Genomic DNA, 27373 nt, shown 5'->3' with positions numbered 1-27373 from the left:
TAAACCACTGAGCCCAACATAAGGTCTGCTTACTGGTTTTTCCTGAACACCGGGCGCTCAGAGCTCTGGAATTGGGATTTTATTTGTTTGTCTTTTTTTTAAACAGTGAATGAGATTTTAATGCGAGCTGTCAGTCGAACAAAGGACTCAGTCTGTCCGCTGAGTGAAAACCTTGTATCTCCACTTCTGGCAGCTTTCCTGCTTTCAGATCAGCTGCTGCACAAGTCAAGGTCACATTCTGACCTGTGAAACTCATAAAAACATTATCAGTAGAAACAGAGAAGTCATATAAGACATGACGTTTCCCGCGCCGTGTGTGTGTGTGTCAGGTTTGTGCTTTGTTTTTATTTTTATGTTAATATTGCATAAAAACTTTGATAAATGATCAGGTAATTCACACTCATGATTGTTCTTGAGCCAAACTTGCTCTCTCAGTGTGTGTGTGTGTGTGTGTGTGTGTGTGTGTGTGTGTGTGTGTGTGTGTGTGTGTGTGTGTGTGTGCACGCGCGTGTGTGGGCTGCAGATTAGATGCAGGGCTACAGCCTTTAGTCCCTCCTCCTTCCCCTGCAGATCTCTATATATACAGTGAGTGAGAGAAGCAGCCGAAGAGCTCTGTACCGGCTGCTCGTCAGAACACAGAGTGTGAGAGGGAGTGTGTACAGCAGAGAGGGAGAGCAACAAATAGACACACACTCAGACTGAGTTACTATCTGACAGAGGGGACAGCACGCTCTTGTTTCTTTAAACTTCAAACTTGCAGCTGCAGGAAAGAAGGACAGACAGGTAAAAATTAGGCAGACAGGTAGAACAGGTGAAAAAGCCACTCATACTCTCCTTCAGTGATGGAAGACTACACTCTCCCCTTCTGGATTTACCTGGCCATTGTGACTGTGTTCATCGGCGGAGCCATGAAGAAGATCTTGGCGTCCCACCTGAACACCACCTCCACCGTGGTGGCCTGGCTGGGGGCCACCGTGCTGGTGGAGAGGCTGTGGGCGTTCTGCCTACCGGCCATGCTGCTCCCGGTGCTATTTGGCATCACCTTCTGCATCTACTATGCAACCAAGACCAGCCAGCCACGAGCCATGCTGCCTGCCCACGGCAAAGCCGTAATCATCACAGGTAAGAGGAGGCACTGCCCACTCATTCGGGTGTTTTATCGACACTAGAAATCAGACGTTTGTGTATTTATTCTGGGTTGGGTCTTATTTTCACAACAGTGTGTGTATGCAGTCTTTTTAGTTGTTGTCAGTTGTGCACTTTAGGTGAAATCCTCCTAATTTCTCCTCAATGATAAGGGTTTCTGTCAGATTTAGGATCCTGGGTGTCGGGAAGATGGGGAACTGGTTGCTCCAAAAGCATGAAAACCAACAATCTTTGCTTGAAAACAAGCAAACTTTGTAAATTTCTGAAAAGTGCATCATCAGATTTTGCTCAAACTTGTTTTGAGTTTATCAACGTATCTATCAGCAGGAGCATGTAATTTAAGATATGCTTATTTTACCCCGAGAAAAATCTGTCCTGAAATTACAGTACATCGGTGTTCTCTGTCTAAAATAAACCTCAAGCTGGCAGGAATCCCAAAGCTTATAAAGATCCCTGATCCTGTAATTTGCAGTTAGAATTTCATGCAAGCATGCAAAAGCAGAGCAGAAAAATATTAAATGCAGCCTTAAAACTTAATATTATACTGTTTTCAACAGAGCCTCTGAGGGGAAGGGTAGAGGCGAGCAGGCTTTCAGAGGTGAAAAGGAGAAGTTTTGTAATCTTTAGTGTGACTGTAAATGATCACAGACGTGGTGAGGTCCCGGTGTACTGAGCCCTCTTTAAAAACCATTCGAATCACCGCTCGGATCAAGGAGGTGATCTGATCCCAAAGGAAAACAGTGTGTGTTGGCTCTCTGTTTGTGTGTGTGACAGGGAATAAACTTTATGCACAATGGGCGCCTGCAGGGAGGGGGTGGGGGAGTGTGGTGGTCAAATGGGATTTCCCTTCACAATAAAAGTCAGCGTATAAGGGAAACGTCAGCGGTGTGTTTGCTGATCACAGATGACTGTTTTTGCTGCGCTCTCTGTTATCTGAGCACTGTGGAGTGAGTCTAATAGAAGACTTATATTCATGGGTGTGTGTGTGTGTGTGTGTGTGTGTGTGTGTGTGTGTGTGTGTGTGTGTGTGTGTGTGTGTGTGTGTGTGTGTGTGTGGGCTGACCTCCGTCTCCATGCAGCCTTAATCACACTTTTGTTGCCTGACATCCAGCTGGCCCAGGCCTCTTTGTGTCATAGTTAACGAGATAATCAGATCTACAGATTAATGCGTCACTTTAATCACACCACGCTTTGCTTTTGTGTAACTGTACTCTCCTGTAATCTCCGTAGAAGCACACATATAGTGGAAACTTTCCCAAACTGCTCCTCAGGTAACCCTGAAAGGTAGGAAACAGCCGTTACTGTGGAGACAGAAAGACGCTCAGCCGTTGTGTTAAATTACCTGTTGCTTCCCTGTAAATGTCAAACACAGATCACATTAAAAAATATAATGAAATCTGCCTTGATCTACTGAGAGGGTGTTCATTGTTATTCATTAGTCCTTACCTGTTGTTTTCTTAATTTATTACTTGTTTAGTTCTCCTAGCTTCACATTTGGAGAAGTTAAGCTCAGAAAATAGGCGCGAAGTTTCTTAATTTGGAGCCCAAGTTCTATCGACCAATCACATCCGAGCAGATAAAAAGTGCGTGTGGAGAAAAAACAAGAGGTCACATTTGCAATTTCATAACAGTGACAATGGTAAGTCTCGATAGCAGCCAGTGACATTCACTGCCATCCATCTAATTTCTTTCTAAATAATTATAGGGTGTGTTTATTTTTTATAGCTCACTTGATTAGATTCTATCAAGGCATAAAGTTAAAGGTGTGGTTCCGGCGATGTCTCTTCTAAGTGCCTGCTGAGCTTTCTTAATATTTGACTGACTGTGTTGGAGCCTATGGAGAATTTTAATGCAGTTATCCCCTGGCTTACATAATAACCTGACACTCCAGCCTCTGGCAGTCACTTTTGGCTGCAAACACTTAAGCTTCAAAACCAGACTTCACAGTGGCTACGGTCACTTTTTACAAACAGCTACTATAATGATAATTTCCCATGACACACAGTTTCTGAGATTTTTTGACATATAAAAAACAGGCTATTACCAACGCACATATTTCCTGTAAGGCAGCACGGTGGTTAGCACTGTTGCCGCACAGCAAGAAGGTCCTGAGTTCAATTCCACCATCAGGCCGGGGTCTTTCTGTGTGGACTTTGCATGTGTTTGTGTGGGTTCCCTCCGGGTACTCCGGCTTCCTCCCACCGTCCAAAGACATGCAGCTTGTGGGGATAGGTTAATTGGATAATTGCCACTAGGTGTGAATGTCAGTGCGAATGGTTGTCTGTCCCTGTGTGTTGGCCCTGCGACAGACTGGCGACCTGTCCAGGGTGTACCCCGCCTCTCGCCCTATGACAGCTGGGATAGGCTCCAGCGCCCCCCGCGACCCTGAAAAGGACAAGCGGAAGCGAATGGATGGATGGATGTTTCCTGTAAGCTGCGCACGATCAAAAACCCAAATACTGGAGCAATTACATAAATACACACAGGTAAAATGCGTCTTGGGAGGTTTTCTGTGTATTTTTCAAACAAATAAAAGTTATGTTAATTATTATCATCCCAAACAAAGTGAAATGTCATTCAGCTGCACAGGATTGGCCCGTATTTCCTGTTATATTTTCTTGCTTTGTGGGGATGTCAGTTTGTTTGCAAACACCTTTACACTTTGAACAAAGGTGTGGTCCAGATCTCTGCCACTCACCTCCCACACAGGAAGGAGTGCTCCTTTGAACGGGAGGAAAAAAATCTAGGTTAAACAAATAAAGCCGTTCACGTTCACGCATTAAACTGCACCGGCACCAGTGAGTATAACACATCACACAGCATCCATCAAGCAGCAGACAGATGTTAGAAAAACAGATGTTAGCCATAAACTGGTCTCGGTGTCAGTCAGTCCACTTCTCTCGTTAAGAGTGAAATGTCTGGATGAACTGGCACAACGTTTGTCTCCAGTATTACTTACCCTACAGGCACAAATGATGGTAGGATACTGGAGGAGCAGAAGTCTGCATGAACAAACTCAAATGAGACGACACCTTTAGGGTGAAAGGATGATGGGGTATTAAACAGCAATAGCAGGAGCAATGAGATGAACTAAAACAATACTCTGACTACTCACCAAAAGACTACCTCTAATAGCAATGAAACAGCCAAAACTCTTAAACCAATTAGTTGGTCTGTGGATTTAATAGATCAATGAATAAAATATTACGTGTTCCTCTAACAGCTAAAAAGTCAGATTCTCACGTCTGTACTAGTCTGATTGTACACATCCGCCATGGCACAGATTCAAAGTAATCCCAAACCAGAACAAACATATCCTGCAGACTAAGCGGTCTGACACCGGAGCTGTAGGGCTTCAGGAGATGGTCTGTTGACATGGCAAGACATAAATCCCTAAGACACACACGAGCATGCATGAAGATCACCACAGCACACATGGCCTTTACAAGATACAGCCTCACATCTTTGCACACCAACCACGTTATCCTACTATCAAGTACTTCACGCAGATACGGTGCGGAGCTTTATTTGAGATCTGATTACAGCCTGAAAGCTCTCTCACTTACGTGGCCCTTTGAACATTGGCTTCAACCCAGTAGAAGGGGAAATATCTACGAGGAGATTTAAAGCTGGTCCAGATCCCAGATCTCAACCAACAGATCGTTCTTAATTGGCTCTGCCGAAAACTGTTAGGGTCAACGTTTGGTCATTTTGGAAATAAGAGCAGAGGGTGGAACAAAAGGCTGCAGTAAACCTCTTAGAAAGCAAGTTGATTTGTTCTAAACAGAGCCACATTCTTCAAAGGATGAGGGCTGAAGTCACAGGGCTCGGTGACTGGGCAGCGCTGCAGGTTGATGTCCTGCCAACGTGTTAAGGAAACCTCTCAGAGCCTTTAGACTCTTTCAGAGGGAGGGAAGGGAGTCATGGTCAGAACTGCTGATGACGGACACCTTAAGATGGTAAGTTGATGAGAATCTAAGGTTTTCTAAAACGCCTGCAGTAGTCTCCTGCAGGAGATGGCCTAGACCAGGGGTGGGCAATTCCAGGCGTCGAGGGCCGGTACCCGGCAGGTTTTAGATCTCACCTTGGGTCAACACACCTGAATCACATGATTCATTCGTTACCAGGCCTCTAGAGAACTTCAGGACATGTTGAGGAGCTAATTTAGCCATTTAAATCAGCTGTGTTGGTTCAAGGACACATCTAAAATCTGCAGGGACAGCGGCCCTCGTGGCCTGGAGTTGCCCACCCCTGGCCTAGACAAATCCCAGTCCTCTACTAAGTCCAAAGCACCATCTTGCCAGAAGCCCACCAAAATGTAATGGTTTCTTTCATTGCTCGGGCTTCGTCTCTCCAAGTCTGATGAAATTTGATCCTGTTGACAGACAAACACAGCTAAAAACAAACTTGGTTCTGTTAGACACATTTGTATCAGAAGCATGAATGTCTAAACTACACATTTCATCAAACCACTTTCTCCACGTTGAAACAGCTGCGTTCAGTAACTAACAATCAAAATATTTCTGTAGCAAAACCTACATTACATCTATAATCCCTTAACTGTGAGTAATCAGATTTTCTTCCTTCTACTTATTCGATCTCAAATCAAATCAAATCAAATCACTTTTTATTGTCACATCACATGTGCAGGCACACTGGCACAGCACATGCGAGTGAAATTCTTGTGTGCGAGCCCCACAAGCAACAGAGATGTGCAAACACAACAACACAAACGAGCAAAATACAAGAATGGCCAACCTGAAACTAATAAATATATGTACAATATATAATAGTGTATGCATTTCTGGATGTGTATACTAAATATTTTCCTACGTGTGTGTGTGTGTGTGTGTGTGTGTGTGTGTGTGTATACACATTTTTACAAATTAAATAGTAAAAAAATAAAATAAAATAATAATAATAATAATAATAAAATATATAAAATATACAGAGTTGAATATGTGCAAAACAAGTGGCATTTATATACAGTGTGGAGTGCATAATGTTGAATGTTGATCTTTGCTCTTTTGTATGCCCGTCTTCTTTCATCATTTTATTCATGTTTTTCTCTCTTGTTCTCTGTATTTACTCAATTGTGCTCCATTTTCCTTCATTGTTTTCCATTTCTACATTTTACTTCCTTGTTTCATAGTGCTGTTTCCCTTTTTTGGAATATTTTTCACTTTCCTTTCCCATTTGACTCGTGCACTTTCTTATGCTTCCACCCCTCGTTTCTCCTCCCTCATCTCAGTCACTCGGTTCAACAGAAAGTTCATCAGAGTTCACCTTTTCATAAACGCAGACTCAGAGTTCACCTCATGTCGTAGTCAAGAGTTTTAAAAGTTTTAAAAACTGTTTGCAGCTGCATCCGGGGTGAAGTCTTGTGTAATACGCCTCTGCTTATTAACAGTCTAGAAACCGAGGCTTTGTTATTCAAAGGTTTGATTCTGCAAGCTTTGCAGTCTTGACCTCTGCTTAAAGTTGGACAATTGCATTGATGAAGCAATGGCAACCTTCATCATGTCCTCACGTCGAGTTCACGCACAGAAAACTTTTCTTTCACGCAGTCAGGCAAATAATAGCAGGATATTAGAAAACATTGCTCAATGTTTGCACCAAAAGCATTTTGTTCATAAAAACACCACAGAAGGCAAGGAGTGAAAAAACCGTGTTCACTGATTCCACATCAACAGGAACAGTAAGTGAAACGTGGAGTCTCATTGTCAGCTTGGTCAGCAGAAACCAAAATGTCTTCAAACCCAGAAAGCTAAATCATAGATTTAAACTGTAGTGCAGTTTCCAGACAAATTCAATTTCTCAAGCTGAATCTTGATAAGATGACATGGAATATTTTCATTTGTAAACATGCAACCCTAGAATTTCATCTTGGATCCTTAAAACCTCTCTGTGAATCATAACAGAAGTATGCTTTAGACCTTTTAGTCCAAAAAGTCTAAAAGAAGATTGGAAACCACTGCATTCTCCCAAATGGTCCATAGAACTTCATAAAATACCCTTAAACATCTCTACAACCTCTGCGGAGACACCAATCATATTTCTCGTTTGCTCGTCCTAGAAGCTCCTGTGAGTTTCTTGAACTCTCGTGGTTACATTCCTGGGTTATTCCCTGTGTTAACGATGAAGTTCTCTGAACACAGATATTAGGTGTGAATGTGATATTACGACAGTTCTGATCACTTCCAGGTGTATCTCACAGCTGATTTATAGACCCCCATGACCTTCCAAGTCCAGCAAAAGGGAGAAATAGAAATCCTCAGACACATTTCTTTCACACCTCTTTAAACTTTTTCATGAAGCTCTAAACACTAAGCGATGGCTCACATTTCGTAGTTCAGCACAAACATTGGCTGTCACCCTTTTTCACTAACAGTGTTGTAACATCACAATCCTGACTTTTTCATCCCACATCTGTAACTTTTTGGGGTCATTTTTTAACCTCGTTTGATTGATGGCAGTCTTTGTATCCTATAACGTTTTCTGTCTGCAGGGTGTTATATTAACCAAAGGATATTCCCCAGTACAGGAAAAATTGCCTTGGTAATCAAAGAAAAACGTTTTTCTTTCCCTTTTCCCCTTGATTAAAAGGGGAAAACAGTTGGAGGGTTTTTGGGGGGGTTTGTTTCTTTTTACAAAGACATATTATTACTTCTCTCCAAACCACAGGGTTAAGTTTAGGATTGCGAGCTGGTGTTGGGGTCTTCACTGATGATCACTTAGACCTCAGACTTCATGAGTGATTCGTGGTATTTTTGTCTTTTTCTTGGGAAGAACATTTGCCACACACTGTGCAAGTTTAATATCAACAAATTAAAATTTTAGTGGTTTTATGTGAGTTAGCTCTCCTGTCGGTGGCAGTTTCTGCATGTGCGGATGGAGCTGATGAATGCAGTTATTTAGGTCTCTACAAAGTGTCTTTTCGACCTTATTCATATTTGTTCTTCTCTGTCTCTGCACACATTGTTTTCTTAACCTCAGGAGCCTCTCAGAGCCTCAGCCATAAATTGCAGCGCTGCTCCCCTTTAGACCTGGAGCCTCTTTTCTGCAATACCGCAGTCACATATTCACCTCAAAACCTCTGACCACAAACACAAACATTTTTTTATTCCTACGTATTCGTTTTTGCCCTGATCATATCTCAAACGGTGTCACTACCTTGACGTACGAATCATGACAAAGCAAACCAAACAAACCATCTCAAATACGTTTTCCACCACAGCATGGTGCAACAAACAACAGGACTTATTGTTTCTGTAAATGTGGTTTCTCCTGTCGCTGTCCTTTAGCCATCAACCAAGAATCTGCAGCTCCCGGGGAACCTGAAGATGAATAGGATCATACGACGATTTGAGCGGACATATCAAATTAATTGTGTTATGTAAGGGGAAGGGGATCAGGGTCAGACAAACTTGTTTGTTCTTTGATGTGGCTAACACAGAAAGTGTTAAGCTGGGCTCAGCTTTTTCAGCACTGTGATGACGTGGTGAATTTTTCATTAGTCAGGCTTCCGCGTCTGCAGTCACACACTCGGTATACCGAGGATAGACCAGCGCATTAACAGGCGTGCTTTTCTTCTCTGCTCTTTGAGATGAAAATGCTCTTTAGGGGGGAAAACAAATTGGATGAATTCAGAATTTCACCAAAAAACAACAAAGATGAAGTACTTTAAATCTGCACACAGTATAGTTCCTTTTGAGACCCTCGGCTGTGTGTGGTGGCCCTTTGACTCAAGACTCAAGAGCTGGTCTCCTGGCCTTATGTCAATTTTGTTTGAGTCTGAGAGCTAAAAGACATCACAGCATGAAACCGGCTCCCCCTCCCCACATTCCCCTCTGTTATCAGATATCAAGCTGCTCACAATAACAAAGCACAGCTCAAAATATCCTGGCAGTTGAACAGCAAGTGGAACTCAGCAGAAAGCGTTTGCAGCTATGAATCAGGTGTTTCTGCAGCGTGGAGCAGAGCTGAGGTATTTATTTCACTCTCACTCAGCGGCTTTTTTCTCAGGACGTGACTCTGGAAATCCTCCAAGGACACGGATAGAAACAACTTGCCAACGCCTCGACACTCTCGCCAGCAGAGCTCTTTCAGACACCCGCTGCACAAAAGAACAAACAGAACAGCGAGTACCGCTGTGGATCAGGTTGTAGGACCAGGACTTCTGGGAAACTGGGCGAGCTGCGGGGTACGTGACAGATCCCCACGGTGGCTGTTTCTGAGGGACACTGCAGTCCTGCTGGAGGAACATATGTGGGTGTGTGAACACAACGGCTCTGCGGTTGGTTCCTCATAAAGTTTGAGGAAAAATAACAGCTCGCTCCACTGATCAGGGAATGAAGGAATTCAGGAATCTGTTAATTATTATTGACTAATTACTTAGTTTAAAAATGCAGTGAAACAGTTCCAAGAGCGTCTGAGACCGCATGCCTCTGCCAAGGCTGAAAACTCCTTTCACACCATGCATGTGTTAATGCCTAATCTTAGCCCAGATAACAGTAAGATTATTGTGTAATGATTAGGTTCACGCATTAACAAAGAACTTTGTGTTTGAGTCAATCTTTTGTCAGATTCTGTTCGAAATGAAAACTCTGCATTTGTGAGCTACACCTGAAGGACTGGATGGAGGAAGTGCAGGGTGCAATGCTGTGACACCAGAAACCAGGTTCACACCCAGACTCTTGCCTGTGGCTGAGCCAACAAAAGCTCTTTTGTGCAGGTTTAGGTACTTTTCAGGACCTGAAACAGGATCTGAGCAGAACCAGGAAGCCGTCATAATGCTGCAGGTAGTACAGGTGGAGCCTGGAGTCAGGAACAGACTGTCAGACACAAGACATGAAAACTTATCCCTAACCTGGCAGCGGTGTCTCACACGTGTTTCTCTGTAAGCGTCTGAGTGGTCATTTTGCCTGTTTTGTAATGTTTTGTGTTTCCAACAAGAACAGTTAACAGATGAAGGTTCTGGTTCGGGGGCCATGAGCTGCGTGACTAGAGTCCCAGATTAGATATTGTGCTAGAACACTGTGTGATATTTTGCTGAAAGTATCATGTATTTATAACATAGGTATATATGATTTATATAAAGCAACTTTTTGGAGTCAAAGTCACATAAACCAAAACCAGTGTTTGCTTTCTTTTTTTCTTCAGAGGCAAAGACAAGTGCATCTCGTTTTCTTTTTCGTTGGCTCTGCAGCTTGACGTTAACAGTAAAAGAGAGATACTCCCATACAGCTTATGACAAAATTTGATCCGAAGTGATTGATGGCCCTAATCATAACCTTTTGACCTCCCCCCTCCGGAAGCGCGCCATCTGTCGCTAAGCGTGTCGAATTGCATCCTGAGAAGGGAGGGGGGAAACCTCCGGAAGCGCGCCATCTGTTGTTGGGGAAAAAAAAGTTTTTAGAGGGAGGGAGTGCAGCGGGGGAGGAGAATAAAAAAGCAGAGAGGTGGAGTCCGTCACAATTTCTAAGGCACAGACGCAAGATGGATTTCCTTCTGCAGCCCAGCAGCGTTCCTGTGTCCGATGAGATCTGCTCTCCCAAAGAAGAAGGCTTTGAATATGACATATTCAAATACAGCATATTTACTATGGAAGGCCTCGATCCGGACCTTATGACCCTACCGGAAATACTCCGGAAGTGTCTAGTCATTTTCAGACCTGATGCGTCATGTTCCCTAAGCATGAGGGGAGGGGTATGGTTCCTGAAGCACAGCGGTGATGCAGCAGATGATTCTGTGATGTATAGAGAGACAGAGCGGCAGTTAGTTTTCCGCAAACTCATAGTTTGAATTCTGTTTCGATATTATGACAATTTTCTCTGTTTTTTACAATAGCGGGTGTAATTTTACTTTCTTAAGCTGCACCGGCGTTTGTAATGGGAATAAAGAGTGACTTCCTGTAGAGATTTCAATAGTATTTTATTTTCCTATAATACAGACGCTGTAAAAAACCTTTAAGATACACCATAGCTTGTGATGAAAAGAAGAACTTTCTATCCGCTTGTAACCTACAGGCTGCCTATGTGTAAAAAATGAATAAATATCCCTTAGTGAATACTACTTTTCCTTTTGAGAGACTGAAAAACAAACCATAATTGCCGCGACAGGCGATCTTGTTTCACACACACACACACACACACACACACACACACACACACACACACAGCGGGTCAAGGAGGAGTGAGACAGCAGATATCAGTTTTTTCTCAATGCTTATAACCTATAACGCACCCCCCAAAAAATATTATTATTATTATTAAAACATCTATATGAGGTAGCTTTTGCACAGCCTGCTCCTTGGTAGAGTTTTTTTCTTCATTACTTTTACAATGGGTTTTCTCAATAGACAGAAAATGATGACGCTGAGGAGTCAACAGCCGATATTATCATTGCTTGTAACCCGGTAAATAATTTCGTACATCTCCCTATAAAATAAGCCTTAGTGGAAAAAAGCTCATATTCGAATAAGTTTATTCCCCTCTGTGGGGAAAGAGTTTTTTTCCTCAGAGTCAACCATGAGGCGAGTTTTGTCAACAGGAGACGAGCAAGAATAACTGTTGCCCATAAAGTAAAACAAATATCCGCCTCAAAGTCGTATTTTTTTTTTTTTTTTTTCTCTAAATGACATCAGAAACAGCAGTATGCGACATTACGTGATGGCAGAGCTTCAGTTCATCCTTTGTCATTTTTTTTTTTTTTTTTTTTTTTAACAAATAGGACAGGGGGAATGAATGAGAGAAAGAGGGGGAGAGAAAGAAAGAAAACCAAAGGGGAGAAGAGACGGTGAGAAGGGGGGGGAAGAGAGAGAAAAAAAAAAAAAAAGAACTCCTGGGTCACCTCCACTTTTGATAAAGATCACGCCACCTGTTTATTTCTAAAGAAATTAAGCATCTTTATTAAGCTCTTATTTATAAAAGTCTACACAATAATAGACACCGTGTGCTCTGTGACATTACAGTCTTCTACTTCTGCTTCCATCGGTTTGCATTTTAAACTCCCAGCCTTTCAGTTTGTTATGAACGACTTTATATCACAAAATGTTAGAAATATAAAGTGAACCATGCGACTTTTTTTTTTTATTTTCTGTTTGATGGAAGGACTTAAGACACGAGTTATTTAAACAATTCTAAATGACAGTGTGATGGCCATAGCACTTTATGTGGGCCAAATGTGTTAAGGATAATGTTTATCAATGTAAAATTGCAAAGAACTTGTGGATAGATTATAACATTTTGTAAACAGTTACCTCAGAAGCTGTACTGGTAGATCTATGTATGTAAGGTAAAACTATCCACAGTACTTCCACTTAAGTAGCTAAACATATAAAGTCACCCTTACCAATAATCCACTGCTCCTTGAAAAAGTAGCGCAAACAGACAACTGACTGAGCAATGATAAGTAGAGCTACCCGAGGCCGAGACTCAAGCAGAAGAAATTAAAAGTTGTTGTTTTTGTGGCTCGAAAAATTAAAGAAAGTATGTTTAATAATTCAACAAGACCCGCACCTTCAACACATGTACATTCAAATTCTGGTACAGGCTCAACATTGCTGCTGTTCAATAGTTTTTATCCGTTCGAAAAAAGTCATTTTACGGCTTTAATGTTTCCAGCTGATAAGGAGAATGAGTGCATTTCAAATGAGCGTCCGAAGGCTTTAAACATCTGCTTTGTCTGTAACGACAGTATCACACTACAGAGCATTGTTTTTACTAAAATTCAACATTTTCAGATGAAAATTTGGCTGCTTTTTGTTTTTCCACTGTAACACCCACCTCATCGCCATTTTTAGGATATTCTTGGTGATCCCATTTTTTTCATATTTATGCTTTTGGCACTGAGGGTATCTAATACGCATGTTGTCGCTGTGTTTTGTACTACCAGCTGCGAGGGCTCTGCCTTTGCTTTGAGCAGTCTGTTTTTATTTTGTCTCGTGACTGTGTGTGTGTGGGGGGTTTTTTTTGTTTTTCTTTTTTTTCTTTTTCTTTTTCAAACGAGATCCTCGTCAGTTTGATTTTGTTACCACAAACTTTGTGTGAAGTTCACAACAGAGGTAAAGAGATTTAAACACCCCAGTTTAAGGAGGCAGGCAGGGGTTGGACCACCTGCACAGGACGGGTGAAGCAGAGAGTGTCCGGGGAGATGTGCAACAGAAGCAGAGGGAACATTTTACTAGATGATAAATGGCACATTTAGGTGATTAAGGATTTGTTGACAAGATTAAAAGACACGTCCGTCAGAGTTCAACAACATTACAGTTTGATTAAATAAAAAGTTTTTAAACTACACAAGGTTCATTTTCTCCTCTGATAGTAAGCATATTAAACATGTCAAGAAAGAAAGAGTATAAAGAAAATAGTAAATGTGTGTCTAATTAAACTCTTCCTGTGAACCTTATATCATCCTTTAATATGTTTGGTGTTACAAACTTGAAGAAGCACAGAAAAGATCATCAGACATTAATCTAATCAGTTTGCAGCCTTCATTCATATTGAAAAGTTGAAATCTTCCCTGCTAGACCCAAGTGCAGCGTTTAACACCGTCGGCCAGAACATTTTATTACAGCTATTATTAAATGGAGAGTCCTCTTCACACACTGAGGTTAATTATGAAGCTCCACAGGCTTCTGTGCAAAGACCAGTTTTGTTTACATTATACGCGCTTTAGAAGGCATAGCATAGCATACATTTTCACTGCTATGCATATGATACCCGCTTTTATTGGTTAAACTGCCGGGATGTCTTAGACGCATAATGAGCTTTAATTTTCTGCTTCTAAGTTCAGATAGAACTAAGGTTATTGTAACGGGGCGTAAAAATCTTAGAAACACTGTGGCTAACAAGATCCTTACTCTGGATGGCATCGCCTTGAGCCGCCTGTTGTAGTGATTTGGCACATTATAAGTAAAATTGAAACATACAATCCCATAGCACAACATCAACATTTATTTATATACAAAAATAAAAATGCTTTTTCAGAAAAGAATTGTAACTTCACAATTCATCACCGATTACGTGGGTACATTTTTTTTTTTTTAAATGCACTATATGTAGAATACATTGTTTGGTAAAATGCTGGTTACACGTTCTAAGAATGAAAAAATCAGTCTGTCAGAGAAAAAATTAGCAGCCCCCTTTGTAAAACTCTGCGACCAACCGTAGCTGTCTGATTTTCACCATGTCCAACCCTACCAGATTGTGGTATGCCTCGGCGATGGCGTCAAAGACTTTCCTTTCCGATTTCAGTTCGTGCAAGAGAGTTTCCGCCACCATGCAGACTTTGACGTCGTCCATTTTGATGTGGCGAGCAATCAGCAGCCGATGAATGGATGGAATGAAACGAGGGGTGAGGAGTCTTTTTCTGATGCTGTAATAATTTTCAGCGTAAAAGTCATCCTCCAACACTCGCGAACACTCGTGCTGTTTCTGGTGGGGTTGATCGGACATACAACCGTTGCATGTGTCAGTGAGGTACTTGTTGATTACGAGGTTGACAAGATGATACACAGCAGTTTTCACGATATCGATGAACAAAGAAGATGCCCAACCGTCAAGCTCGTCCGCTTGCTGCTGCTTTTCCAAGGGTCGATAGTAACCGGACGTGTCAGGTAATATTGTGCCCTCGTCCGCAGAACTTTCCTCCTCCTCCGCAGGGTGGCGCAGGGCTGTAGAGGCCATACTTCTCTCTGTTTTTGAGCTAAAAAAAAAAAAAAATAAATAAAGGTTTGAAGGAATGAGACAGCGGTCTTCTTTTTAAATAACAGAAGAGGGCGTGGTCTGGAAGTGGGTTGATCTTAAAGGGTGCGGGTAGGTGTGGCAGCTATTTTCAAAAACCGTAGAGTTGGCCACTGCGTCTCTAGCAGCTGTAACTTTGGAAAAGAACGGTAATTCCCATCTGTTGGGCTTGAAATTCTCCATGAAAATGGCATCTTCCAGCCCTTCTGCTCAATCAACCATCAGAGTGACAGAACTCGGTACATATTTGGTACTTGGTACCAGGGATACTGAGCAATCTTTAGTCTCTGAAGATTGTGAGATTCATAATGTTCCCGATGATGCTGACATCGTGCTTTAAATGTAGTTCTCCTGTGCTGACTGAAACGTGCATGTTTACAGCATTTAACGTGCAAGAAACTAGTCTTGCACAGTGGGATAATGGAGTGACAGTGTTCATCACAGTTGAAAACAGCTGTCTTCTGTAGAAGTTCTGTAAACACACCTATGTGCATCTCCGATAGTTCCCTCACAATAAAAGCATCAAGCTGAATCACCATTTCAAAGCTTTTAACTTGAAGTAAGAAACGCCGGAAATGTCTCGTCGGCATTCACAATAGCGCTGAGACGTAAACAGTCCTTCACAATTCGACACGCTTAGCGACAGATGGCGCGCTTCCGGAGGGGGGAGGTCAAAAGGTTATGATTAGGGCCATCAATCACTTCGGATCAAATTTTGTCATAAGCTGTATGGGAGTATCTCTCTAGTAAAGAGACATGAACTTGAAAAAAATGCTCGCTCTGTCCCTGCAGGCTGCGACTCTGGCTTTGGGAATGCAACGGCTAAACATCTGGACTCCCTGGGCTTTGAAGTGTTCGCCACAGTGTTGGATCTGAATGGAGACGGAGCCAAGGAGCTGCAGAGGACCTGCTCACACCGCCTCACCCTCCTCCAGGTGGACATCACCCAGCCACAACAAGTGCAACAGGCCTTGCTGGACACCAAAGCCAAACTGGGGCTCAAAGGTAAAGACGAACTGCTTTTTCTGAGTCTGTTCATACCAGACAAACCAGCTAGGATTAGGCTTAATGGATTTAATGGAGCTACCGCCACATTTATCAAGTGTTTCAGGGTCACAAGTTAGGATGATCGCGTGTTCTTATGACTGCGGTTTGAGATGTAACATTTAAATCTCAGCACGAGTTTGACATCTGAAATGGCTCGTGTAGTCTTCTCCAAACTGTACTCTGTTTTAGAAGTAGATCCAAAGAAAACAGGAATGATGCCAAGTTTTACTTTTAATATATTTTATATGGTTCAAAGTATGTTTGACAAAGGACAGATTATTTATTGAACTTAAAAGCTGAAATAAAACTTTTGAACCCCATAAAAAGAACAAATCTCTGCAGTCCAGATGTCGATAGAGCGTAAAAAATAATCTCTGAGTATCTTTCTGGATTTCGTTTGAAATGTTCTGACGAAATCGTCAGCAGCTTCAAGTACATCTTCACCTGTTGACCTGTTATCATCAAAAGTCTTGGGTATTAAAAAAATACAAAGAACTAAACTTCAAAGCGGCTCCATCAACATTAGCAACACTAAATTAGTGACATCTTGACTGCAGGGAGCTGAGTGATTATGAATGAAGTCACCGGGCAGTTAAGGGTTAAACAAAACTGGAACAGGAAGGAGTTCAGAAAAACAACAGCAATCTGCAGGGAACAGGTGTATGTGGGGTTTACCGCAGCGAGGTGGCCTGTCAGTTAACTTGTGACTTGACACGCCGGTGTGATAAAGTTTAATCACCTGCTGAGCTTCTGGTGAACTTCACAAGATCAAGGTTCGAAGGGAGAGAGATTTATGAGCACCGGTAAATGCTGGACTGCTCCTTTAAATGGTCGGCTGATTCTGCACAGCGTGCTGGTTCAGAGCGTGCAGCGATGCACAGGAATGTGTGGTGGAGTTTGTCCAACAGCCTTCTAGGAAATCACAGTGGCAGAGGAGGCGCTCAGGCAGCAAAACCACTGCAAATGGCTCGGACTGCTTTGCGAGTGGAGGACTGTTCGAGAGGTGTCGTGCAGGTGTCTCATATTTCACACACAGATATCAGAGTGTTGATTCAGTCTGTGATTGGCTCAGCCCTGCAGCACCCACTGGCTTTGTAATTAGACATCTTAGACCGCTGGCTTCATGTCCCAGTCATTTAAGGATACACACAGTGTGTGTGCGTGTGTGGATGTAATAAAATATCTGGAAGGAAAGGTCACTTAAACACACGCTGGAACTGCGCGTGTGGTTTATGTCCTTGCATGAGTGTGCACTTTTTTATTCGTGTTGTTGGGACATGGATTTGGCCACAGTCACACTGTAAGGATTCGCCTCCCTGCGAGACATAAATCATGAAACTGTTGTGTGGTTTGCTTGGAGATTTCTAAGAGCGGATTCAGAAAAAGATTCAGAAAGAATCCCCTCTTGCTTTATTTTAATTGAAGATCAATCGAGTTGTAGTTTTTCCATAAAATTTCCCAGCTATGAGAAAATAAAAACATACTTTTAGAAAATCCTGCAAATCTATTAAATGTCTCATTTAGAAACGAATTCTTTGTTCTGGCACCAAACGCCCATCTTCTGCATTCTGTTTGCTTGAATTGCCATTAAGATGTCCTGAAGCTCATTGGACAAAGTTTAGAAGGCTACACACCTGATTATGCAATAAAACATTGATAAGCAGAGATTATGGTGAGGCTAAAACACTCTATTTAAAGCCTCAAGTGTTCCCAGAAGCCAAAGAAAAGAAAGCTGGAGTGCCTCTTCATAGATCTGGCTATCAGACAAAACTAGTGATTGAGCAAGATAGTCCTTGACCAGGGAGGGAACCCAAAGATCACTCCAAGAGAGGGCTCTGTGGGGATGTCTGCCTTACATAAGGACTCTTAGAGTGGTAATAAGTGTTCATTAATAACCACAAAGACACATTAAGGTTGCCTTTCACAATAAAATTCTTTACTGCAGCTTATTTCAAGCAGCTTCGGTTTTACAATTTTAGTTTTATCCGAAGGTCACCTCCAGTTCCAGTTCACAGAACATGAACTGCTGCCTTCTGGTTTGGAAACTTTATGTTTGACCTTTTTACCGCTGACCCAGAGTCAAAGTTTGGCCTGTTGTTTGCCTGCTTATCATTCATCAGCTCAGACCTAAACAAAGTTCCCACAGCGGCCCCCGAAACAAACACTGTGATTCTGGGACAGCCGCTTCAGATGAGGACGAGTGAGGCTTATTTACACCAGCAGAGCGAGAGAGAGAGTTGTTGGTGTACTACAGCTGAATGTGTTGGCAGTCTGAGGGTCTGCGGAACAAATGTTACATAAAAGTTCTGAGAAAACACACCAGGCCTCCACATGTTCGCTGTGAATCCAAGAGATCAATCAAAAGTACTCAGACTCTCACCACAGAGGAAACATGGTCCATCATTAGAAAAGTAATGACTTATTTATTCAAATATACCCAAATTCTTCAAAAGTAAGGTACAGAAGATGATTTAAATTTTAAAGTTCTGTCAGTCAGCTCGATAATTAAAACTAAAACAATTAGAATGGTTCACATTATTTCACAGTATTTGTGCGCAAATATGTGTGTAAAATACAAAATAGCATCAAATACTTGGAGTGCAATTACCTTAAGTTTCACTTAAGTAGCAAGAAATAATACTAAAGTCAAACTCTTTATTCATTTGAATACCAAAGGTCAGCATCTACTAAAAAAGATTTTTCACAATCAAATCCGAAACGCTGTAATTAATTAAATGTATCCTGTCATGTCAGTAACTATTAAATTCGCCTTTTTGTTGTCCTCTGGCCATCTGTTTTACCATTAGTGCTTTCATGTGTCTGTGTCAACACACCACATTTCCTAACCTCTGCCGTGCGTTGGTTTGTCTTTGCAGGTCTGTGGGCTTTGGTGAATAACGCCGGCGTGTGTGTGAACTTCGGAGAAGTCGAGCTGTCGCTGATGTCCAACTACCGTGGGTGCATGGAGGTCAATTTCTTCGGCACGCTGAGCATCACCAAGGCCTTCTTGCCGCTGCTGCGACAGACCAAGGGACGCATTGTGACCATCTCCAGTCCCGCCGGTGTGTGTCTGAGACGTTCACACACACACACATACAAAGATGCTGTGATAAATCTTACGTGAGTGCTCCAAAGTGAGTGAGCCACACTTAAACTGTTGCCTTCAAACAGCCAAAGCAAACAAACAGCGCTGCTGCCGGCCGTTTGTCCAACTCGACTCTGTCATCATGCCAAAACACCACAGTGCAACCAAATCAATCAGAAAGGTTCATCCCCAGGTGCAGTTAATGAGCTCAGCAGCTTCCACTGACATCTGCTGTTGGTTAGACTGTAAGACAGAGTTTAACATTTTCTCTGTATGTGGTGAGGTGGAAAGGGAACAGTTCATGCTCTGGGCCCTAAAAACACTAAACACATCTGCAGAAGATATATATCGTCCTCTTTCTTAGACTCACATTGTTACATCTAACACAGAAATGAATAACCAGGATATCCAAGAGTGGACTTAATGAGACTAATATATGCTGTTATAACAAAGCTAATTTGGCTACTGTGCCTACGGAAGAAATGTTATAGTTAATTTTGACCATAATGTACAAATTTATTTAAGAATTTCTTCCCTGATCAGCTTTTTGCATTTTGTTGATTCAGTTTAATAAAAATTCCACTAGTTACATTTTCTTAGTTTAGTTTTTTATGTCAAATTTTTAGTCCAGTTGGATCCAGCAAAGTGAACTGATGTGGTTCTTTGACCACAACTCAGAAGCAAGACCCACTTTTTTCATTTTTTCATCTGGTAGATCTGTAACTTGAATCACAAGTTACTTTGATGGTTTGTTTATTATGTCTTATGAGCACTGTTGTGAGAAAGGCTGGAGGGTTTTCTGAATTAGTACCTGAGTAAGTGCAGGCGTTGCGCACCAGTGGATGAATACTCTGACAAATTAACCTGCGTAAGTTAGTTCAAGTGAAGGTTTAAAAAACAGGAAGGAAAGAAAGCACTTTAGGGCTCATTTGGTCTGGTTCTGTGGGTGAAGGCAGCTGCACAGCAGCAGAACAAACAAAGAAGAAAATGACCAATTCTTTTGTAGAGTATTTAGCCTTAATCTTACTACATGAAAGAGGTCATGCTGACGCTTTACCCGTGCTTCTAGGTGACCAGCCATTTCCCTGCCTGGCAGCATATGGAGCATCTAAAGCAGCTCTGAACCTCATCACTGAGACTCTGAGACATGAGCTGGAGCCCTGGGGAGTCCAAGTGTCCACCATCCTGCCATCCTCATACAGGACAGGTACCAGTACCAAACAGTACCCTGGACACCTCAACTCACCACAGTTTACAGAGGAATGAGCAGAGATTTGAGGTCAAACAGAGTAGTTGGGTCATTGGCTGCATTCAGTCAATTAAAAACCTGCATGAATGATTTATGTCATGCTGGTATTCGGACCTACTAAGGCACAATAGTCAACGGAAACAAATTGTTATTTTTATATGAAATGTGATAAGATGTAGGAGTTCCACAAGGCTCAATCAACGGTCATCCAATATTTTCATTTTCCAGTTAGAAGCTTTAATCAAACGAAATAAATCTGTTGTTACTGCATTATAAAATTAGACACGGGAAACTAAAAGAAACTTTATTTGACACTTTTTTAAGTTAAACTGTAGTATTTTTAATAGCTTCGTTTAATGGTACCAACCAGAGAATTAGATTTATTCATTGTTTTCAAAACCAACTCGTACTATTCACATCACTTCATATTCTTATCAAATAATTTTCTGTAATATTGACAGACCAAGAAATCTGTAAAAAACTAAAGTAAAAAAATTTTAAAAACTGTTCCACATTCTGGTTCAAAAAGTAAAAGTGATGAGTGGAATATGAAAACATTTGTTTGGCTGCCAAACCTTCCAGAGAAGATGACAAGTTGTGACGAAGGGCTCGCTAAGCGCTGAGGTGAGATGTAGAAATAAGCTTAAGATTTTTATTAATTCGGATCCATCGGGAATAAACTGCACTCCTCATCCTGCAGGAGTTGTACACTGTGGTTTGGCCTCATGTCAAACACAATGACAGCCCTCCTGCTGAGGAAAGTACGCTCGTGATGAGAAACACATGTGTGATGGACCATCTGTTTTCACACACGCACACACTCAGCGCTGACTTGGGATTTCGAAACTCTTCGGGGATGGATGGATATGATTAGAGGGAGGGAGGGAGCATGCCTCAGTAATTCACTTTGTCCTGCAGTTGCTGTGCTCAGGAGACAGATCAACATAACAACTCAACAACCTGATTATGTTGAAATGTAGAGACAATATCTAACTCACAATCACGGGCCAGTGATGGAGTAAGTACTTGCATAATTTACTTTAGGAAAATTAGCAGTAACGCATTAAAGTACTGACAATAAAAAGTCCCTGAAGTATTAAAAGTTCTGACTGTGCAATAGAGTATATTATACTATCAGTGCATTATTCTCTTCTGACTCAGAGTCTGTTGTAACCTGAGATGCAAAATTGCAGAAACTGGGAGAAAATAAACACCTGAGCATCAACCAATAGACGCACTGCTCCATGCAATTAAATTACGCTTTCTAATCTTTAGCAGTCTTAATGACTTTGTAAAGGGATCTAATTCAATGTTATGTCAAAGCTATTTATCATTTTTTCATAAACATTTAAAAAGCATGAAATATCTAATTTTCTTCCTATGCTTCTATAAGAAATTGACAAATCTTAAATAAATTGTTTGGCAGTAACAAAAAGCAAGTTGCAACTTGTGCATAATCATCAGCATAGAAAGTGCATTTTGGAAAATAAAAATTAAATACTTAAATGCTGCTAGTAGGACTGTTAATATTGATCTAAACCACACAAACGCTGATTATTTTTTTCATTATTTATATGATTTGAAAAACAGTGTGATTATCTGTCTCAAAGGCCTTTACAAACCAGTGAAGACTGCAGTAAAAGAAAGTTAGTCTCCTCCAGGAAAACCCCTCGTTAATAGCTTACCAGTGTTTGCCAGGCAGTGATGGGATCAGCTTTAACCCTAAACTCTAAATTACTTTTGTACACTTTATTATCACACATTAGAGTGAAATGTGTTTCTTATTGGTCTGAAGGTAAAAGAAAATCTTTAAACAGTGAAAAAAGCTTTTAAAAGTCCACTTGCACTCAGCTGTAATAAAAACAGGTTGTAATGTTTACCACTGCAGTGTGACCAAAACTATTCTAGTCCTCCTGGGTCCTCACAAAAACAATAAAAGCAAACAGCAGCTTCAAACAGGAAAACGTAGGACAGCAAAAGAACCACAGAGAGGAGTTCCCATCACGCCGGCTGTGGTGATGACAGGGATGTAAACACCGAGCTGGCTCACTTTCCATCTGTTTACTCTTTAATCCTGAAGAAACAGGTTTGCATTTAAGCTTCTTATCCCACTCTTCAACTTGAACTTTCCAAGACCTGCTGACACCATGTTCAACAGTTAAACAGCCAGTCCGCAGCTGAGTCAAGGCTCACACTGAGGCAGTGAAGTGTCAAAAGCTGCTGATTCTGTGCAGGCAGCTACAGCCGTCCCTTTTGTTGAAATTAAACCTGCATGTGAAGCAGAGATGCTGATTCTAAACCTAAAAAACTACACACCGAAGGCCTAAAATGGATTTTCACTTTAAATGTCGAAGTTAAAAAGCAAGCAATATTGGGGTTTGGTGTCATTGATGTTGCTATGGTAACACTGCCCTCTTCTGTCTGCAGCTCAGTCCAGTAACTCCGCCTACTGGGAGAAACAGCACAAGCATCTGCTGCAGAATCTGTCCCCGGCGTTGCTTGAGGACTACGGTGAGGAGTACGTGACCGAGACCAAGGATCTGTTCCAGACCTTTGCCAAACACACCACCACCAACCTCCAGCCTGTTGTTGACACCATCGTGCAGGCGCTGCTGGCTCCGCAGCCTCAGCCGCGTTACTTTGCAGGCTCTGGCTTGAGCCTCATGTACTTCCTCCACACCTACTTTCCTTACAGCATGAGCAACAACTTTCTGAAGAAAAGGTTTTTGAAGAAGAATGTGATCCCGCGCGCTCTGAGGAAGCAGTCAGCCTTTGATCTTAACCTCAGCCTTCATAACAACAACAATGAGGAGAAGCTACAGCAGATGTGAGACAGTCAACACAGAGGGTATTATCCTGCAGATAGAGGACCACTTCTGTAACACACTCATAGAGCTGTCGTTTTATGTTTTTTAAAATGTTGAAGGGAACATTGAGATGCACCAAAATGGTTTCTGTTTGTCTCTGTAATGTCTGGCCTGCATGGGGAGGTCAGGGGGTGGGGTTCGGCAGATGCAACCACAGGCCGATCACGGGACACCTTCACCTCTGCCAGCTGTACTGAATAAACACCGGAAGGATCACACTGATGTCATGTGCCTTTATCACATAGAAAGCAGCTTTGCAGGTGGAAGCAAACACTACAGCAGCTCATTAAACCAACACCAGCACAGCCATACAAAAATATCGTTTGCAGAAAGATATCAATTTTTATCACCTACATCATATTAAATTATTTAGCTTCATAATCATAATAAAAAGTTAATTTTCTATCAACCCATCAACAGTCAGTGTGATTCTTAGATTGAGACTAAGCTAGATGACATAAAATCTACTGACTCAGCACGACTCGTCCCGTGTTGAATCAAATTATATGCCTGATTCAAAGACTGCAGATTATTATAAATTCTCAAAAACCCCAGCAACAACAGTTTTCTTGCTGTCTAAAGGAGCTTTTACTGACTATCGCTCTGGAGTTTAACAAATCAAACACTGGTCTGGTCCATCTCCGGATGTCAGGTCTGGCCCCACACTGATTCGACTGATGCTGCTACCTGAACCTGATGTTCAGCCAAAATTAACGCACAAAAAAAAGAGCCAAATCTGACATTTGTGTCCGGGCCAGAGCAACATCACAGCTGAGTCAAGCCACCTGTGAGCATCTTAAAGCAGCAAGTTACAAAGTCAAAGTTAAAAATCTAAGGGAAACCTCAGATCTGTAACTCAAATCTCGTCCGGCCAGCTCCACGTTTATATTCAGTACAGAAACTGGTAGAATGAGAACACACCTGCTGAATACTGTGTCTTTGCTCAACAGAGTCAACTGACAACAAGTCAGAGGCCCTTATTAGAAGCAGATTTCATTATTTGCAGGCCCTCATTTATGGTTCCTGATGTTCCATCGTCTCTAAGTCGCCTCTGTCAGTGCGCCCCAGGGTGGCTGTGGTTATAATGTAGCTTGCCATCACCAGTGTGCGAATGTGTGTGTGAATGGGTGGATGACTGGATATGTAAAGCGCTTTGGGGTCCTTAGGGACTAGTAAGGCGCTATATAAATACAGGCCATTTACCATTTACCATCTAAGTCATAAACACTTTTTAGTGAGGCACAAAGAACTGCGTCACAGTAAATTCATTACATACATGAATCGTTAGTCATGGCGCAGTCAGGAATCATTTGGGATTTTTGCATTAAATAACAGCGTGTAGAAATACTGAATGAAACTTTTGTCTAATTTTTGCTAAAATCTTTGGCCTTCTGTGAAAAAACAAAAGAAAAAAGGAGTAAAAAGGGAACAAACAGTGAAATGAGCTGCTGCAGTGCTGCGTCCATCCACCTGCATCAGAGAGAAACATATTCTTCTTCAGGTATTTAAAGACTTTACTTACACTTGTGATCTCTGGGGTCCGGGTATTTTCTGCAGGAAGCAAATTGAGGCAAAATAATTTCAAAACAAAATCACGCTTTCAGTTTGACGTATTTTGGTTTCATTTTATATGCAAAACCAAAACACAGTGACTTTATTATCTGATTTTGGCTTGAGAAGTTTGCTCATCAACGCCAAACATGGTTATCAGACTTCCTGTTTGCATTTCGCCTTCGAAATAAAAGCACAACTAACTCTGGTGATGAATGTAGATAGTTGAGCTTAAACTTAATTTTGATCTTTTTAGCCTCTGAAATCCAGATGATCCAGCTACATTTTGGTTCTTGACAGTGAGCCACAGACACGTTTCTGTTATTCTCATGGAAACTAGAAAGAAACATGCTGTTTTCTCGCAGGACAGCCTGCTGGTTTCTCTCACTAAATGCCGACTTCATCTTCAGGATCTTTGTTTCTTCACCCTGTGTCGTCATTGTCTCTTTGATTAAATGTATAAACATGGATCAATAAATCATGTAGCAGTTTTTTTCTGCTGTTGTAAATGCAACAATTCAAACCTCAAAACTTTATACAACACATGTACAGAGCAGATATGGTATTATATGCTGGGGTGTTGCTATGAGTCATGCAGACACTACATAGCTAAAAAACAAACTTTTGTGCACATGTTCAGGGTGTTGTGTTTCTGTGGTTGGAAACAGCCTGTCTCTCATCAGACTCACCTCCAAAAACATCCCCGAGTTTTTTCATTTTGTGTTTTTTGTTCTGTCTATTTGTGTGTTTGTTTTGTTTCTCAGCCCATTTCGAATCAAACTATTTATGGCATCTTTTCTTTTATCACCATTCAAATTGTGACTTTGTTTCTTTTTATAAAAAAAATTTAAGAAAACTAAAAAAAAAAAAACATGATGTAAAACGTTCACTTGGTTGATTCTGTAATAGAAATAAAGTTGGCTTTTCAGACTTCTACCTTTGCGGCGATTTGTGAATTTGTGTAGAAATATGAAGATATCCCCTCTAGAACAGTACACAGTGGTCCCTCCCTATATCACGACGGTGCAATTTTCTCTGTTTTTTTGGTTAGGTTTGGGAGTTGTTGTTTTTTTTACAGCGCATTGTGCTCTGCGTCCTGATTGGCTGTAGACCATTTTCAATCAATCTCGTGCTGTGTCTCCTGTACAGTACAGAATGCGTTCAGCTTGTCAAATTTACATAAATCTTTGCCAGCAGAAGACAACAAACATAACGGTGTCGACGTCAAAGGATTATAAGGCACATTAAGCGAAACAAAACTGTCAGATAATTCAAACTTAACTTCCTCTACTTCCATACCATTAATAATAATGGATTGGATTTATATAGCGCGTTTCAAGGCACCCAAAGCGCTTTACAATGCCACTATTCATTCACTCTCACATTCACACACTGGTGGAGGCAGCTACAGTTGTAGCCACAGCTGCCCTGGGGCAGACTGACAGAAGCGAGGCTGCCATATCGGTGTGTTGGTGGTTCTTTGTGTCTGGGGGTGGGCGTCCGGGTACACACCGGCTCACTCCTTGGCGGCCGCTTGTCGGGGCCTGGGGCCTGGGGCTCGCTCGGGCCCCTTTGGAGGTGGGGTGCCCCCGGCCTCTCGGCCTAGGGCTCGGTCACTCAGGCACAGCTGGGGGCTGGCGGAGCTCACGGGCGCGTCACTGCAACTCCCCCTGACTTCTGCTCCGGGGCTGCTGGGTGAGCCCTCATCTGGGACTCTCCTCAGCTCTTACTGGAACAGTGGCGCGGCTGCCCCTCTGTTGGTCTTCCATGGTCTCTTGTGTTCTGGGGGCCTCTGGATGTCTGGAGTTTTGATCTCCTCCATACCCACTTCACACCCTGGAGGACGGGGCTGTGGCCCCCCCACACTCCCTAGCAGATCATTACATGGAGAAACCTTTGGAATGCAAGCATGCTGATCCACACAGGTATGCACACATGGGTATTCACAGACGCGGACTAAAGCTTTCTTGGCTGCTACCTCAAAGCACACTGTGCGCTGTCTATCTTGCGTGCTGCACAATATCGTTTATTATTTAGTAAATATTGATATCTATGACTAGCTAGTTTATTGTGATGGTGCTTTGTTTTCTCTATTATTATGTTGCTCTTTGTTGTTTGCTGTCTCCTCTGTTTGTTTTTTTTGTTTGTTTGTTTTTTTTCTCCATACAGGTGACCCAGGAGTTCTTTTTTTTTCTCTCTCTCTTCCCCCCCCCCCCTTCTCACCGTCTCTTCTCCCCTTTGGTTTTCTTTCTTTCTCTCCCCCTCTTTCTCTCATTCATTCCCCCTGTCCTATTTATTAAAAAAAAAAAAAAAAAAAAAAAAAATGACAAAGGATGAACTGAAGCTCTGCCATCACGTAATGTCGCATACTGCTGTTTCTGATGTCATTTAGAAAAAAAAAAAAAAAAAAAAAAAAAAAGAAGCGAGGCTGCCATATCGCACCATCGGCCAACACCAGTAGGCGGTAGGGTGAAGTGTCTTGCCCAAGGACACAACGACCAGGACAGAGAGCTCGGGGATCGAACCGGCGACCTTCCGGGTACAGATACGCTTCCCAACCCCCTGAGCCACGGTTGCCCCATTGATTCATTAATGTTGAATTCTCTTGCAGCTGATCTATTCCCATGTTCTGGACCTGAAAACAGGGTTTTTCTACGAAGGTTTGATCTTTGAGAGTTTAAAC

The 27373-nt window shown here is 41.9% G+C and overlaps 1 protein-coding gene across 1 annotated transcript; it reads left to right on the top strand.

The window, feature by feature from the left end:
* Positions 1–613: 613 nt before the first annotated feature.
* hsd11b2 (hydroxysteroid (11-beta) dehydrogenase 2) lies at positions 614–25626 on the top strand. The gene is made up of 5 exons (XM_085285876.1): positions 614–1122; positions 15684–15896; positions 18815–19000; positions 20093–20230; positions 22700–25626. Exons 1-5 carry the CDS (start codon positions 843–845, stop codon positions 23101–23103), a joined length of 1221 nt encoding a protein of 406 aa, XP_085142002.1. The 5' UTR covers positions 614–842; the 3' UTR covers positions 23104–25626.
* Positions 25627–27373: the final 1747 nt, after the last annotated feature.

This window comes from Mchenga conophoros, linkage group LG1 (assembly GCF_057382185.1).
Source record: "Mchenga conophoros isolate Kocher_MC1m ecotype Shallow Benthic linkage group LG1, M_conophoros_male_GT1.1, whole genome shotgun sequence".
Taxonomy (NCBI): Eukaryota; Metazoa; Chordata; class Actinopteri; order Cichliformes; family Cichlidae; genus Mchenga; species Mchenga conophoros.
The sequence above is the reverse complement of the archived record's forward strand: the minus strand, read 5'-3'. Positions and strand labels throughout refer to the sequence as shown.